Below are 16,566 nucleotides of genomic sequence, written 5' to 3'. Positions count from 1 at the left end.
ACCTTGGAACTGCATGACGCATCATCTGTCGACCGTGTTCTGTACGGCAAAAGGGAATGGTCCAACGTTCATGTTTTCGAAACGAGTATGGCGTTGAGTTTGTTTCGAGGGATGACAATGCTGTCAAGAAGTTGTCACAGTGAGAAATGGATTTTTTATATCTTATGGCTAAGGAAAATTCGTATAGCTTATGAACGGGTATGATTTTGAATCTCTTAAACAGTTCTTCGGTATGTGCGAGGTAGTCAACATTTGCTATATGACGTACTGCTGTCTTTTGCAGCATGTACACCTTGTGCAGGTTAGTTTGAGTAGTAGAGCCCCAGACAAGGAAACAGTAGTTAACATACGACATGAATAATGTGTTGTATATTATTAATTTAATCGAATCGATAGGAGCGAAATTTCGCGAGCATTCCGACGCACTTTGATAAATTGGTTAAAGTGAAGCTAATGTGAGGGTCCCAGCTCATGTTCTTGTTAAAGAAAATTCCTAGCATTTTTACTGTTTCTACCACCTCTATAATAGAGTTGTCTATTTTTAGCCTAAGATCTGATGTAACGACACTCTGCCGGTAATGAAAAAGTACCGCTTTTGTTTTTTTACTATTTATTATCAAGGAATTTGCTGCGCTCCATGATTTCAACTTTTCTAACACACTGTTTGTGTTTGAAATGAGCAATGGAATGTTATTGCCCCTAAATAAGAGACTGGTATCGTCTGCATACAGAAGATATTTTGGAAGGTTACTGATATTTGTTATGTCGTTTATGTATACAATAAACAGTAGCGGTCCTAAAATACTTCCCTGTGGAATTCCAGTGGTTATAGGTTGAAGAGTTGAAACATGCTGATCTATTGTTACACATTGATGTCGATGCTGTAGGTAGGACTTTAGTAGACAAGCTGCAGTGCCACGGATTCCATATTTTTCTAGCTTCTTGAGTAGTATTTGATGGTTTAGGCGATCAAAAGCCTTCGAGAAATCCACAAAAACACCTATGCACATCTCCCTATTTTCAAGTGCCTCGAGGATTATCTCTTTTTGCATTAGTAAGGCTGTTTCAGTGGACCTGTTTGGGCGGAAACCATGCTGTGACGGATTAATGAGGTTAAGTTTATTGCAGAAGTTCATGAGTCTTTTATGAATTACTCTTTCTAGGCCCTTAGAAAAAATCGGCAGAATAGAAATCGGTCGATAGTTGGACATATCGTTTTTATCGCCACTCTTGAAAAGTACAATTACTCTGGAGATCTGCATTAATTTGGGAAAGCAACCTGTTGATAACGACAGATTATATATATAAGTCAGTAGGGGGGCGATTACGTTCAGCACATATTTAACTGGAATAATTTGTATGCCATAAATATCGCGTGATTTGCTATTTTTCAATGAGTTGAATATATTGCATACCTCGCGTTCATCTGTCGGATCAAAATAAATGCTGCGGCTATTCCTAGGAATTGTGCTGCTCAGAGATTGAGGGTTTTGAGAACTGCTGACAACATCTTTAAAAAATTTGTTAAATTCTTCGGCAAGTTCTGTACCATGTATGCGGCGGCCCTGAAAAACGAGATCTTTGATAACTGGCGACGATTGGGTTCTGTTTAGCAACTTGTTTAGTTTTTTCCATACGTCTGCACTATCTTTACAGGATTCCTGTTGGAACTCATGCTGCAGGAAACGCCGCTTTTCATTTCTCAGGAAGGAATTCAGCTTATTTCTATATTGCTTAAATATTTTTAAATCTAGAAGTGACCTCGTTTTGACAAACTTTTTATATAATCTAGCCTTCTTTTTTATTCGTCTTAAACATTCACGGCTGATCCAGGGCTTTCGGTTGTTATGATGTGGCTTTAAAATAATTTCTCTAAATTGTTCACAGTAAATTCGCTTAAAAATGCATATGAATGTTTCATACGCCTCATCTGCAGTGTCACAGTGGAATACACCATCCCAGTTTTCATTCACAAGACTCGAGTAGAAAGATTCCAAGGTTACAGGGGTGATGTTCTGGACAATTACTGGCGTCGAAGTTTGCGCATGCGTTCGTTTATCTTCACATTCAACAAAAAGGTATATGGGAAAGTGGTCGCTCATGTCGTTACATATAACTCCTGATATTACATTTTTTGCATCAATGTTGGTGATAAAAAGGTCTATCAAAGTTTCTGTGTGCATTGTAACACGTGTTGCAGTTTTAGTAAAGATAGCATGACCATTTGCTTCTACTGTCAAAAGAAAGGTCTCCTGCGCAGAGCAAGATTTTAGCACATCAATGTTGAAATCACCCGCAAGTAATAATTCCAAATTATTTACATTCACGTAGTTGAATAGCAATTCAATATGGGAAATGAAATTATTGAATTGACCGTTTGGTGGTCGGTAGATCACGCAGTAGATATAGTTTCTCGATTTCAAGCATAGGCATTCAAAATCCTCAGTCAACAGAGACAGTTCAGGAATGATTTCACATTCTAGGTTGTTAACCATCACGCCTGTAAACCTCTGTATCCGTTGAATACCACGTTTCTGTCAACATTATTACATCGAAGTCAAAAACAAATTCATTTAGAAGGATAGTAAGCTCATCTTCTTTATGCCTTGCTGATCTAATGTTCAGATGAAAGGAACTCAAGCCAATTTTTCTCGATGTATTAAACGTGGTGTTTATGTCGAACGGAGACTCAGCCATTTTACAGCCGAGATGCCAAATGTAAGCAAGTGAAGACGCTTAAACCATTTTTTCCACGTCCTGAGCATTGCGAAGGTACAGAATCGATGACGACTCTTCCTTCCTGGCAAGAACCCTACCATTGCTTGTCCAGACAAATTTCCACCCTTTTGTTTTCTTTTGTTCAATAGCCATGCCAAGTACTCGCTTTAGTGCTGGACAAAGATGCTCGTTGATGAAAAGGGGCGAGCTCGGTGAAAAACCCAGGTCCTCAGTTGACAAGCGCATTTTACGTGCTTTTTGGAGCACAGCGTCTCGCTTGGGACGGCTTTTGAACTGCACAACGATATTCGGTACAGTGTGGGGGTTTTTTGCAGGGACGCGATGACAAATTTCAATGTCACCTTTCGCAATAGGCTCCTTTAAAACCTCCCCTATTTTATCAAGAGCATCAGGAAGGTTTTCATCTTCAGAGAAAGGTATCCCTTTAATCTCAAGGTTCCGATTCCTTGAATACTGCTCCGAGAAAGTCACTCGATCCTCGAGCTGTACAACTTGCGTTTTGAGCGCTTCGCATTCTTCTAATAGCTTTTCATTAGCCGCTTGGAGCTCTTTGTTTACTTTTGCGAGCTCATCACGTTCTTGCTTGCTGTCCTCGAATTCTTTATTGAAAAATTCGAGACTTGCTTTTACTTCCCTCAGCTCTTTTCTTAGATCCCGTTCAAGTTTTGCTTGAAATTCGCGCATTTCCTTCCTAAGTTCAGTAGATTCACCCATCTCAAATGCAACAAAACAGTGCACACAAGCAACGGCGTTGGCAGCAGTTTGGGCAGAAAGGACAGAAATGACAATTCACTGTATGGAAAACGTTCTAACCTGCACTTCTCCCAAACGTACACCCCTAAAGGAAGCCGAGCGCCAGGCCGGGGGACGTGTACCCTTTTGACCGGTGGGTGCCCGGCGGTGGGTTGGTTTCGAACCACCCACCTCCCGCAGCCGAGACGGGCGCTCAAACCACTAGGCCACGACTGCTTAAAGTGCAGTTGTGCATATGCTGTTCATAGCTGCATTTTTAGCAGTGTATACGGTTTTGGTACAAACTGAACATTGCAGAAAGCACTGTTGTCTTGATGTGCGGCCTGAAAGAAATGCAAGAAGCTCTGTAGTTCAGGTTTGTCCATGGTGCTTTCTATAACACAGCCTAGAAAGCTGTACAGCTTTCTTTTTTAGTCGAGTGACAGCACTTGGGTAGATGCTAATGAGTAATTTCTCATTTCTTTACAGTGTAGTACTCACTTTTGGGATTAGTCGATTATTATAACATTCTGAAAAGCGATGTTCCAACGTATCATAGTACTTTTCAGAACATTGCAATTGACTGTATTCTTCAGTGGGGAGGGTAAAATGTGTCATCCCTGCTTGCTAACTTTTTGGAAGTGTTTTGTGTCAGACTGAGCCCTACTTGCCCTGATTTCTGTTCATTTTTGCAGGCAATGATAGCGTGCTACCCGGGCTGTGGAACACGCTACGTCAAGCATGTGGACAATCCCAACCAAGATGGCCGCGTTATCACCAGCATTTACTATCTCAACAAAGACTGGGACGTCAAGGTATGGTGTTCTCCTCAAGTATTTGCGACGCTGCTTATTTGCAGAGAATGAGGGCTGTGGCGTTGTTGATCGGAGTCACACCAAACTTGCACTAGTAGCACATGCAACGTGTGGCACATTTTTTTTCTTTCACCAACCATGTTATATTGTGTACTAATATGTTATATTGTAAACTAATATACTATGCAATTCACTTATAACGCTATGAGAGAAAAAAAAACTGGAAAATCCAGTCGTTATGACCAGTTATTGTTATATCTGGACCAGGGAAAAAAGGGAGAAAAAAAAGCTAAAAGAGCACACCCACTCTTTCCCCCCACGCACATAGATATATTGCCACATGCATATAGCTAGCAGCACTGGCGCTCCTGTCAGGCGCGTTGTATGCCCTGTAATGTGTGGAGCCCCATCTTGGGGGCGTCCCTGAGGACACCCTGTGGGTGCACTGGTGCAGACCCAGGGTGGCCTGCTGCGCATGTTCCCGGAGGGCCAGTCCACCCACGTGGCCAACATCGAGCCCCTCTTCGACCGCATGCTCTTCTTCTGGTCGGACCGGCGGAACCCCCACGAGGTGCTGCCCGCCTACTCCGTCAGGTGAGGGGGGGGGGACCTCCCTATATCGATATCGATCCACAGGCCGATATCGATCCTACCGGTCCTTTCTAAGGGAATTGAAAAATTGATGCACGATAGAATAAATCTTAGTAGAACGTTAAGTTGGGCGAGTTGGTATAGGTTCATGGTTGAAAAACAGCGCACAAAAGACTAGACACAAGAGTAAAGGCGACGACAGGACAGCGCTTGTCCTGTCGTCGCCTTTACTCTTGTCTCTAGTCTTTTGTGCGCTGTTTTTCAACCATAGAATAAACCGTTTTCTGGCAAAACACATCTTGCTAACACCCTTGCAGTTTGGATTGACTAAACACCGTTCAACCGAGACAGCATTACTAAAACAAAAAGAAATTATCCTGGACTCTTTCGAACATGAATATTACGTGCTAGGAATATTTGTGGATTTCTCAAAGGCTTTTGACCGAATTAATCATACTACTCTCACAACTAAGTTAGAACACTACGGATTTCGCAGAACATTCTTGAAACTTTTGCATGGTTACTTAAATAATCGACAGCGGCTAGTACAAATACACGGGCACACATCTAATTTTTCTGGTCTCGGGAATGGCGTCCCACAAGGCAGTACTCTCGGGCCATTGCTATTCAATATCTATGTAAATGACATTGTTAACATTAACGACGACACTAAATTCATCATATATGCCGATGACACCAGTTTGTTCTTTCCAGGGCCTAGTTTGACTGCGATCGAATCTAAAGCCAATGATGTACTTACGCTGTTAGCGGACTGGAGCATGGTAAACTCATTACTTATAAACGTCTCTAAAATAAAGCAGTCTTATTCCGCCCCAAAAACAAGCCGATGAACGCAAGCTTCAATCTTAGCCTAGCTGGATCTAACATAGAAGTGGTGCCCGTTGTAAAAAGTCTCTGTGTTCTTTTCCAAGAGAACATGACGTGGGACGATCACGTTCAAACGACCTGCTCTAAATTATCTCATAGTGTTGGGATGTTATCGCGCCTGCGATTTCTTTTGCCCCCAAACATAAAATTATTGCTTTATCATAGCCTCTTTTTTTCAACTTTAAGATATTGTTACCTAGTCTGGGGCACCACAACTGCTACTAACCTTGCTAAAATACACAGGTTGCAAAAGAAAGCTGTGCGCATAATTTCAAATGCTGCTTATGATGCCCACAATAAGCCCATTTTTGAAAACTTGAACCTAATCTCATTACCAAATCTTTATAATTCAGTGCTTGCTATCAGTGCTATCAGACCTCGATGAAAAATAATGATTTTTATCTCAAGAAACTTACAGAAATGAAATTATGGCACGTTGCTTATAACACAAGGAGCACAGATCAGTGGCAGTTACCATATACACAAACCAATTACGGTCGCCAGATGCTGCGCTACACTTTACCAAGTGTATTAAATGCTGCCCATATCGCTCACTCGTAATCAATGTGCTCTGAAACTTCTTACCACACTTCTGGGATTTTTATTTCTATATGTATTTTTTGCGAGTTTTTGAAATTTCCTAGCTATGCCTTGCCTTGTAACTAGTCTTTTTTGCCTTTCTTGTATCTTGTATTCTTGCATTGTATTTTTTGTATTGTATTTTTGTATCTTGCATTCTTGTATTTTTCGCCTTTCTTGTATCTTTGCTACGTGCACTGTAATTCCTGCCTTGATGTATCTTTGTTTCTTCTTTTTGTTGTACATGAAATAAGAATGTACTTGCCTTTCTTTTCTTATCATGTCGGTTTCTGCGTCGCTCCGCCCTCTGCAACGGGGTGCAGGCCCTGTCCAGCCTTTTTCAGGCTTTTTGCTTGCCCCCACTCAACATCACACCTGTCTAGCGGACGTTTGATGTTGAAAATAAATTTGACTTTGATGTCCGAGCACCAGGGCAAGCACAGTACTGACCAGAGGTGCTGGCTGACAGGGGTTGCTTGCGCCATATTTTGCTTTCGTTTGTCACATCTTCAGCACCACTTTATTATTATCTTTTTTTTTTTTCAACCAGCCTTACTGTCCAGATTTTGTCTTAAAGGGACACTGAGGAGAGCACTATTAATATATTTTTTATAGCAAAATCCGATAGTTCGGCATGTCATGGCTTTGTTGCCACTTGGCCGGCAGCGAAAAATGCATTTATTTCTAAGAAATTTGGATTCGAAGTTGAAAAGGTTTTTCCCGCCGCTGTGATTCAAACTTGGGATTCGGCTATGACGACAGAGGACTAAGTGACGTGAAACATGACGTGATGCAGACTCCGTGATTTCTGGCTGCCAGCAGTGCGGCCTAGCAGCAGCCGAAAAGACAGCTACCGCCGGCCGCACGTTGAAGGCATCTATCGACTATTGCGGCCGTCGCTATAGTCGCTTCGCTTACGTTTGCACCGGCGTTTTGCGAGCGTTACGATGGATCTCGTTCTCGAAGTCGTCAACGAAGTTCTCGCAAATAGACACCTTTAGCATACCGTGTACCTTGATACCGCTAGCGGAATACCGGGAGCCCGCCTAACGCCGGCGAGCAGGCGCTGATTGGTCCCGATGCTTCAGGCGAGCGCGTAGCTGCCCGGCACGTGGCGCCATCTGGCGACGTCAAGGAGATTTACGCATGCATTGGCTACGCCTCAGTGATTTGTGCTTCTCGTGTCCTAGCGTTGCTAGAACCATTGGTTCCAGCAACACTGTTTTGTTATATGACGTCATGACGCTTGTACTTGCGAGTTTGGCCTGTGGCGGCGATACCTGTATTTTGGTTCTTGCTCTTTTCTACGTTACAAGAGCTTTGTTGTCAGTATGAGTGGCGTTTTTGTAATCAGGAGCTGGTATTCTGTCGATACAAGCCAACTTCAATTTCTCCTCAGTGTCCCTTTAAGGTAGTGTATCATATGCTGCCACACCGTTTGATCTAGCATGTCTGAGTGACCTTCTGTAAAAGTGATGAGAGGCATTCAGGCCAACATGTGACAACCTTTTGTGAGTAGCATATGCTGTGATCTGAGTCAGTGTTGCCTTTCTGTGGTTTCAAGGAAGGAATGTTGCAGTGGGAACAATGTCATCAGCAGCGTATATGTCACTGCTGTGTGCTGTCAGCATTTTTTCCTGGGTCACCAGAACAGCCTGTGAGAAACCGCTGCAGCCAGCACGGTACCTGTGAACCCCAACTACTGTTGCCTGTACTGCCTCTCTGCATCCCCATGGGTCGCTCTGCAGCTCCTTTGCCAAAGCACACGTTACATTGGGGCTCATGTGGCATTAATACAAGTTCGAAAGGGTTGAAGGGGTCGTTGCACAAGGCTCTCGTTAGGCTTGTGTCCAGCACCCCCCAGTAGAGAGTGTCAGTATAGCGTACGTAGACATACGCAAGGGCATAGCGAACGCTATAAAATAGTGTCATTTGTACTGCGCATGCGTCAAACTCTATTTCAAACCGATGTCTTACGTACGTTCGCATTACGTACGCTGTTTTTCAAATTTAGCGTGCGTGCTCTTGCGTACACCAGGAAATATAACTTTGTCAACATGGTGGCACGCACGTCGCCCGCTTCGGAGAGAAATTGTCAGTGTTATTGGATTTTTAGGCATACTCATTGCTCTCAAATGGGACGTGTGATATTCGCTTTGCCTCCTCTCGCCGACAGCCGAACGAATGAGGGATAAACTTGCCCCATTTTGGATTCTGTGTACCGATTTCACCGTTCCTAACCCTAACAAAACACCGCCGACTGTACATTGGCTTGGTTTGGATTTTTACACCAAGGTAGTGATAGCCTTGCCAAAAGTAGCCATTTCGGCGGTCAGCTGGCCCACTACCGGTTGTGGCTGGCCCGTCACAGTGCTCTTAGCACGACTCATTTGGGGACACCATGCATGCAACCGGCTATCTACGTGATACGACTTTTATAAGCTTGGCCAATGCCTTGGCTAAGTGCGAAAACTATCACACAAAATGGTTTTGCATTATAAAACCAGATGGCGCCACTGCGGCCTTGGCTATCGTTGTGTTCGGGTTGTTGTAGGGTAAACTAAATGTGCTCTTGTGACTTCCACAGTAACCTCCCGCTAAGTGCTTGCGTATAGTGTACGTAAGCACTCATGCGCTATACTAAAAGTCTCTAATAAGCTGGCTGGCCCATGCTGTTATGTTGTACGAATTGGAAAAACAGCGCAATCGAAGACGAGACACAAGAGAAGGACAAAACACCAGCGCTGCCCTCTTCTGTTATGTTGAACTGAAAACGAAAACAGCCTTATGCTCTGGAACGTACTTACCCCTGTGCAACTAGTGAGAGGAGTTGTTCATGCAGCCCGCTTAGATGCTGCTCTGGATGCCCTGACTGCAGAAGGTGTGGGGTTCAGTCCCTAATCCTGCCAGGGACCCACCGGTGATTACAGTGGGTACAAGCACTCCCCTGGCCTGGTGGTGTGCTCCTTTGGGGCGCGATGCTTGGGAAACTGGTCCTTGATTCCACCTTGTGTCGACCAGAAGAGGGTGACAGTGAGCTTTACCACACAAGGTGGATTTCGGTCGCTCGTGGGTAGATTTTCCATCGATGGGGGGTACTTCTAGAAAAATACTCGGGTGCGAGTTTATTGAAGATGCCTTAAAAGGGTTCTCTACGGGAGGACGCAGGTTTGTTTCATGGCACATACTTGTATATCACAGAAAATTCTTCATAGCAAGTAGCTTTCTCTGGGAGGTGAGCATTGGGTGAGCATCTCCTGAGCGTGTGTTGTATCGAGCGCATCATATGTGCACTCCCCTGGCCATCTTATAGCTGCCTGTTTGCGTCACTCATGATTCGTATTCCAGTCCGGATACAGTCCCGAGCTTGGCAAATCAAATGGACCAGTAGTGACAGAAGAGGTTTTCAGTAATGCAGTAACATTTTGGTTGCCCTCTCACAAAATATTGCACAAAATATTGAAGCAAACAGCTTCACTAGGCTGGTCAACACCGCTGCTTCGCGTGAGCCTGAGATGGAGGCCAGATTTGCCACTTCTGTGCATGTGCGAAAGAGAGCACAGAAACGAGAATAAAAAATAAATGAAAGAAATAAAATATCACAAATACAAAAATAAATAAAATACAAACAGTGCCAGTAATGACACCCCGAAATTGGTTTTAAAGGTGCACTGAACAGGAGTCTGAACTCGTCTTTTTGCCGCGGGAACTCGATCTACACGTTCTGAGCATTCTTAGAAACTTCAATTTATGGCCCTGTGTGGCCGATTTCCCTAATTAAATCGAATTAACATCCGGCTCCCGCCTTTTTTTTCGAATTCTCCCCCGTACGGTGGGCGGAGTCGACCAACACGTGGAGTGCCTTGCAGCCAGCTCCGTGGAGGCTTTGCTTTCGTTTTATTTTGTTTTTTAGGTTTCCGTGAATAAATAGTTTCATTCGCAGATAATATAGCCGCAAAATAAGCCCGCAGAAATAAAAATACGCGCAGACTATTTGCTTCTACGGACTACTACGTACTACTCCGCCGATGGGAGAGCGGCAAGCCGCCGCGGGACTGGCTGAAAGGCACTCCACGCGTTGGTCGACTCCGCCCACCGTACGAGGGAAAATTAAAAAAAAAAGGCAGGAGCCGGATGTTAATTCGATTTAATTAGGAAAATCAGCCACACAGGGCAATAAATAGGAAGTTTCTAAGAATGCTCAGAACGTGCAGATTGAGTTCCTGTGGCAAAAAGACGAGCTCAGATTCCTCTTCAGTGCACCTTTAAGGAAAGGAAACCACCCTCTCCACACTGCCTTTCTCTCTCATATCTTGGTGGATATGCCCCATAAAGACCTTAAGAAAAATGAAATGAAATGAAAATTTGTTTCAAGGAAAGGAAATGCCTGTCTCTCATATCTTGGTGTACACCAAAGGAATGGACACCACAGTACACGTCTCTAAAGCAACCTGATAAGACAGCACCATATGCACTACATGCACCCCCCCCCCCCCCCCCCCCCCGTACAGGCAGTGTGTGGACAGCCAAACGCCTCCTGTTAGGGTGGTGCTCCCAGTGCATTGTGTGCGAACTGCCACAGCCATGACATCGAACCAAGCACAACTGCAGCTTTTCGCTTGTATATCCAGGCTTAACCACAGCTAAGCCACTGCCAATTTTTCCGGCTTCTTTGTCACGAAATTCGCTCATTGGTTGACAGGGTCATGACATGATCAGCACCATGCGACCACCAGTGGACCAGCCATAGGGCACTGCCAGATTTGAAAATGCCAAGACCACCAAAAGTTGGAAGTTGTCACGCCCCCAAAAAATTCCAAAGGAGCCCCGAATTTTTTTAAATTAGGTCCACCTCAGAAAATGGATTTAGGTGGATTGGTTGCGATTAGCGGGTGCATTATGGTGTATTGGTTGGTCAGATTAGTATAATCCCAAATGAATCCAATGGAAAGCATTCGAACATTCTGGAAGATGCTAACTCGTGCACACCACATAAGTGCAATGGAACCAGCTCCAACTAGAGTTTCGGCACGAAAATGACGTTAAGAACATTAGACACTCATTGTAGACACCAGAGCTGGCAACCCTAAAGGCTGTTGGATTATCTTCTTTAAGAGTGAGGTTAAGAAGTTCCCCAAATTTTTATCTTAGCACTCTCTATGTTGCATTTACAAACAAAGATAAGCACGCTGTTGGCCTAATGTTTAGGTTCATCTCCCAAGGTGGAGTAGATTTGTAATAAGGGAGTAATTACTCAATGGCATCCACCTAAGCACAACCATACGGCTACAAAGGAAAGCTTTCCTTTTTTAGCCATATTACATGCATGCTGCATTGTCCTTATTTTAACGTTAACGTTAAGAGATTAACGTTATTGTAACATTAAGAGATCGGAAGCAGGTGGAGTGGGTGAGGGAACAAACGTGGGTTAACCCTTTCACTGTCACGGACGTACCGGTACGTTTTCGCTCTTCCCCCCCCACAGTGTCACTGATGTACCGGTACGTTCTCTATCATGCGTTCAAAATTTCGCGCTTGAGCGCAAAGCTGACGCTCTTGGAACTTGCTGCGCCATCTGTTGAATCTTTCTACAAGTTCGTATTTTCGCCCCTTACTGTTTTGGTACGTGTATTGAAGAGTACGGAGCGACTGCCATCCCATCCCTCCCTCTCTGCTGAGTGGCGCGGTCGCTCCACGTTCGCCGGATCATGACGCGGGCGTGTGGTTATGGGTCCAAGGGTTGTTCTGCCATCTGCCGCTGTTTTGCAGGTTTTTATTTTTCTTCTGTCGGCGTGTGAGCTACGGCGCTTGAAGTTCAAGGGCGCGCGCCGTTGCCACTCCGAGAGTCAAAGAGACTGACACATGACTCGATCGCTGCTTTCGCTCTCTCGTCGCACCCTCGCTTGCGGCTGGCAGCAGCAAAAGCAAAGCCCAACTTTGTTTTAGCCATTTTCCATCTCCCTCTCTCATCTTTATTACACAGCGTCCCATTTCTCTCCGTTTTGCGGGCCACTGAAAGCACACCCCCGCTGCGCGCGGTTACTTTCGGATAAGGCTGACTGCGCGGGACCTTCCTCTGCGCATTGGAGCGGTGGCTCTTCAGATTCTAAATACGAGACGAGCTCGGATTCGGACTCTGAAAGCGTTTCATCCGAGGAAGAGGCGAGTTCCGCATCGTCAGATTCTTACGTTGAAACGGCGGGACCATCATCCCGGAAGTGTGCGACACTGGGGGTGCGTCACGGGCAGAAACACTCGACAGCGAAAGGGTTAATGACATCCTAGTTGAAGTCAATAGGAAGAAGTGGGCTTGGGCAGGGCATGTAATGCGAAGGCAAAATGACCGCTGGTCCTTAAGGGCAACGGAGTGGATTCCAAGAGAAGGCAGGCGTAGCAGGGGCCAGCAGAAAGTTAGGTGGGCGGATGAGATTAAGAAGTTTGCGGGAATATGGTGGCCGCAACTGGCGAAGGACAGAGCTAATTGAGAGGCCTTTGCCCTGCAGTGGGCGTGGTCAGGCTGATGATGATGATGATTTGCATGCTGCAGTGTTGCATTGCAAGGTGGGGTGGGCAGTTTATCTCCTGCAATGACCACTGTTTTTGCCACTGGTTTGTGGAGCACACTCTCTCTTTTTTTCTGTGACTGCATCCTTCTTCCCGAGTGCCCTTTGTTCGCTTCCCCACATGGACGGTCTGCCATCAGAACTGTCCCCTGGTGTTTTGCAGGTTTGCCATCACGGTGTGGTACCTGGATGCTGAGGAGCGGAAGAATGCACTGCAGAGTTTCCAGAGAGAACGTAAGCTGGGGGGAAATGGTGGGACCCCATCTTGCTTCGGGCAGGGAGCGTTTCAGACAGACGGCTCTCTGTAGGATGCGCGCCTAGTATGGTGTACTCATTCGTATGGAAGTCCGGGGTAAAGCATCCCGTCTTTAACTGCTGTGTTTAACTGTCTGAAAAAAAGTATTGGACTGGCTTGCCATGCATTCATTTGATATCAAACTGCCAAATCTTGGCGGCAGACAGTTCCAGGAGAAGGCAGAGCCAGTGTGCACTAACAAGCAAAATTTTATGTTTTGTTTGTTTACGATAAGTACGCCTACCGTTTTATGTGCCACATCGCTTGTGTGTCCTACTCTCCAGCATTGATTCTCTTGCCGTTGCTACTGCTGCACTAACACAACACCATTGGGCCTACGGTGGCAGCTTCTGGGATCTGGCCGTGTTGGCAGTAGACGGGGTGTGCATCGAAATGGGACGCTCCAAATGTTAGTGCAGTCCTTGCATACTTCTAAGGGTCATGAAGCTCGTGCCGAAGTTTGTTTTGGGGACGTTTTTAAATCATCTATAAGGGCGCTCGCGGGTGCTGGCTCCAGCCGGGATGCATACCGATAGGAATGAATGTAAACAAAAGTTTTTCTTCAAATGTTCATTAACAATTGGCGAGTGCTTTGAAGGAGAGCTTGACAAGTTATGCTACATCATTGTGACGCTACCTTCTTAAAGGGGGATGTGGGGATCATATCAGGAAAATTAAGCAAGGTTTAGTGGAGTGTTGCATTTTGCTGCTGCAGATTGAGAAGCAGCTGGTGCGGAATTTTAATAAATTGTTTCATGCTAGGCTAAGCATCTGCAGTTGTGGTCGAGGACTGCATCAAAACATTGCGCTGGCTGTCTGCTGTGAGCGACGTCACAGCATTCGCCATTTGGAAACACTGTGCACTCAAATTTGCTCGTGATACTTGCACAACAGACGGTACTTTCGCTTGTTCATCTTTTGAGCTCATGACTGGTGCATTGTGGCGGTGGCCTTGCTATTTTGTATTTTGCTAGCAGGGTGCTGCTATATGTGAAGTGACAATATATGTCACTTGAAGTGACAATATATGAAGTGACAGTATATAGTGAAGTGGCTGTATGTGAAGTGGTACAGCACTGCTCACTATCCCGATCCTGACTGGATAACGCCATTCAGAACTGCGGCATGCTTGAGTACGCATTGCAGCAATATGCCCATGGTCTTCTATGCCAGACTGTGTTATTTTCTGTGTTATTTTTGCACTTTCTTTGTACTTTTTTTTGGCAGTGTACACGCAGACTATGAAAAGAGTTAGCCTCTTGTAAAGGCAAACAGTTTATTCCCATCTAATAAAAATATCTGTCGCAAAAGTAAATTAATACGCGATGCAGAGGGCACATGGGCTCCGATTTTGTGAGCGAATTGTGTTGAACTGAATTCATTCACAGCAATGACAATTCAGGTCTCCCTTTGACAGATTATTGCTGTGCAAGTTTTTTACTCCAGTTCCAATTCTTTCCAAAAGATGGCTGCACTTCACGTTAAAGGTGCAATGCCGATGCACTCTGCTAGGATACTATGATGCATGCGGGAATCACGTATTGCTTCAGCTTCTCATTTACTAGTTTTTTACTGTGCACAAACATTTTAATAACACTAAACGCAATGCGAGGTATCATGTGAGCGGGCCGGCCTGTTTACAGCTTTTGCTTCCTGCCATGACCATTCACAAAGCTTTATAGGTGATATTCTTCAAGTTACGATATGGACCAGACTATTGGCTGTTTGTGATCCAAAGAGTAGCCAATTTCGTGCATTTGGTATTTCTCTGGCAGTGCATGATTGATCGGACGTGAACATATTGACACGCGCTTGAACTCTGAATTACATGGGGCCAATTTTTTTCTTCAGCCAGTGTATGTCGGTGTTACTCAAGCGTATTGTCTGGCAACGAAGAAGCCCTTTCATTACTTTAATGGCAGATCATGGCTATGTGCACTCAGTGCACTCCAGCTGCAAACCTCGGTCGATTGAGCCATGGTGGACACTGCAGTGCTCTCAAAGAACCATGCACCGGTTGCACCTTCTTCGTGTTCAGTTGTCGAGTTTCTTTCTTTCTTTCTTCTTTACTGATACTGTCAGCCCTGTGAAGAGCCATTACAGGAGTGCAAACCACAAACAAAAGAAAAAAAAGCAATTCCAACAAATCAAATAAGGGTAACACGCAAAGTATGTGCTACATGTATGAATTAACACTGCATACACAGAACAGGAGCAATGTATGTAATCCACACAGCACAATATGGCACAGGCAGACACACAAAAATAAAAACAATTGTGAAACTCAAGTGCCCTTCATGGTCATCCTCTTAAGGGGGAGGGGGGGTTCTTAGAAATAAATTTTTATTAATGAAGTCGCAACCATGAAATCTTCAGGGAACATGCATTTTACTGTGCTGATTCCAAATATGTCGTTTAATTTTATGTAGAACAAGTCCTTGTGCACTTATGCCGAGAGCTTGAAAGAAATTCTACTGCAGGGAAGTTGTTAGACTGCATGCCATTGGTTTCTCTTGGCATCAAGCTATGCAGTAAGGGTGAAATTATCATCCTGCCTGTTATAGAAGGTGAGTTATGGGATTCTGAAATCATCAGTTTCTTCCCGTTTGTGAAGTGGTGAATTCAAAACCCTGTAACTCAACTTCCATGATGGGCAGAATAATAGTTTTGCCCTTACTGCATAGTTTGATGTCAAGACAAGCCAATGGCATGTGTCCTAGCAAGTTTCCTGCAGCAAAATTTATTGAAAGCTTTCGGCAAAAAGTTACATAACATATTGGTTTATAAGTGCACAAGAGCTTGCTTTACCCAAAATTAAAGTACACCTTTGGAATCAGCATGCAAAAATACATGTTTCTTAAAGATTCCATTATTGTGACTTCAGTGACAAAAATTTTTTTTCCAAGACCAGCTTCCCCCCTTAAACATCTAAAGCAGTTAGAACCAACATTGTCAATATTTATGGCGACCTGCTGAGACTGCAACCACTGTGAGCCTGTGCAAGCTTCCACAGCTTTGCCGAGTACAGTGGTGGCAGCTTCATATACAGCTGCATATGGATGGCGTGGTAAAGAAAACATGACCCTGGCAGCTGGAAACTACCCAGTCCCGCATCCTCCACTGCTGTGGGGGGTGGAGTTAGTCAGCAGAGTTTTACACCTGTCATTACTGCTTTTCTTTTCAATAATAAAATGCCACTTCAATTCAAACCTTTCTTGTTCAGTGAGGTTTGAATTGCCGATGTTCCACTCTGTGCTGAGAGCACATTAGTGTTGACGGTTTGGTGGGATATTTGTGGAATTTTCTGGGTGGAATTATCCACCAAAATATTATGTGTAGGCACAGCATTGGGACCAGTGCACAG

The 16,566-nt window shown here is 44.6% G+C and overlaps 1 protein-coding gene across 3 annotated transcripts in view; it reads left to right on the top strand.

Moving 5' to 3' along the window:
- LOC149334609 (prolyl hydroxylase EGLN3-like) overlaps positions 1–16,566 on the top strand; it is an 81,758-nt gene that overhangs the window by 55,051 nt on the left and 10,141 nt on the right. For all 3 annotated transcript variants that reach the window (XM_089555255.1, XM_089555253.1, XM_089555254.1), the window contains exons 5-7: positions 4,167–4,286; positions 4,741–4,880; positions 13,071–13,141. In XM_089555255.1, coding sequence (XP_089411381.1) covers positions 4,167–4,286; positions 4,741–4,880; positions 13,071–13,141 — 331 coding nt within the window. The remainder of the gene's footprint in view (positions 1–4,166; positions 4,287–4,740; positions 4,881–13,070; positions 13,142–16,566) is intronic.

Source organism: Amblyomma mixtum, chromosome 8 (assembly GCF_055824585.1).
Source record: "Amblyomma mixtum isolate Tamu chromosome 8, ASM5582458v1, whole genome shotgun sequence".
Taxonomy (NCBI): domain Eukaryota; kingdom Metazoa; phylum Arthropoda; class Arachnida; order Ixodida; family Ixodidae; genus Amblyomma; species Amblyomma mixtum.
Note: the sequence above shows the minus strand (reverse complement) of the source record. Positions and strands in the feature narration are given on the sequence as shown.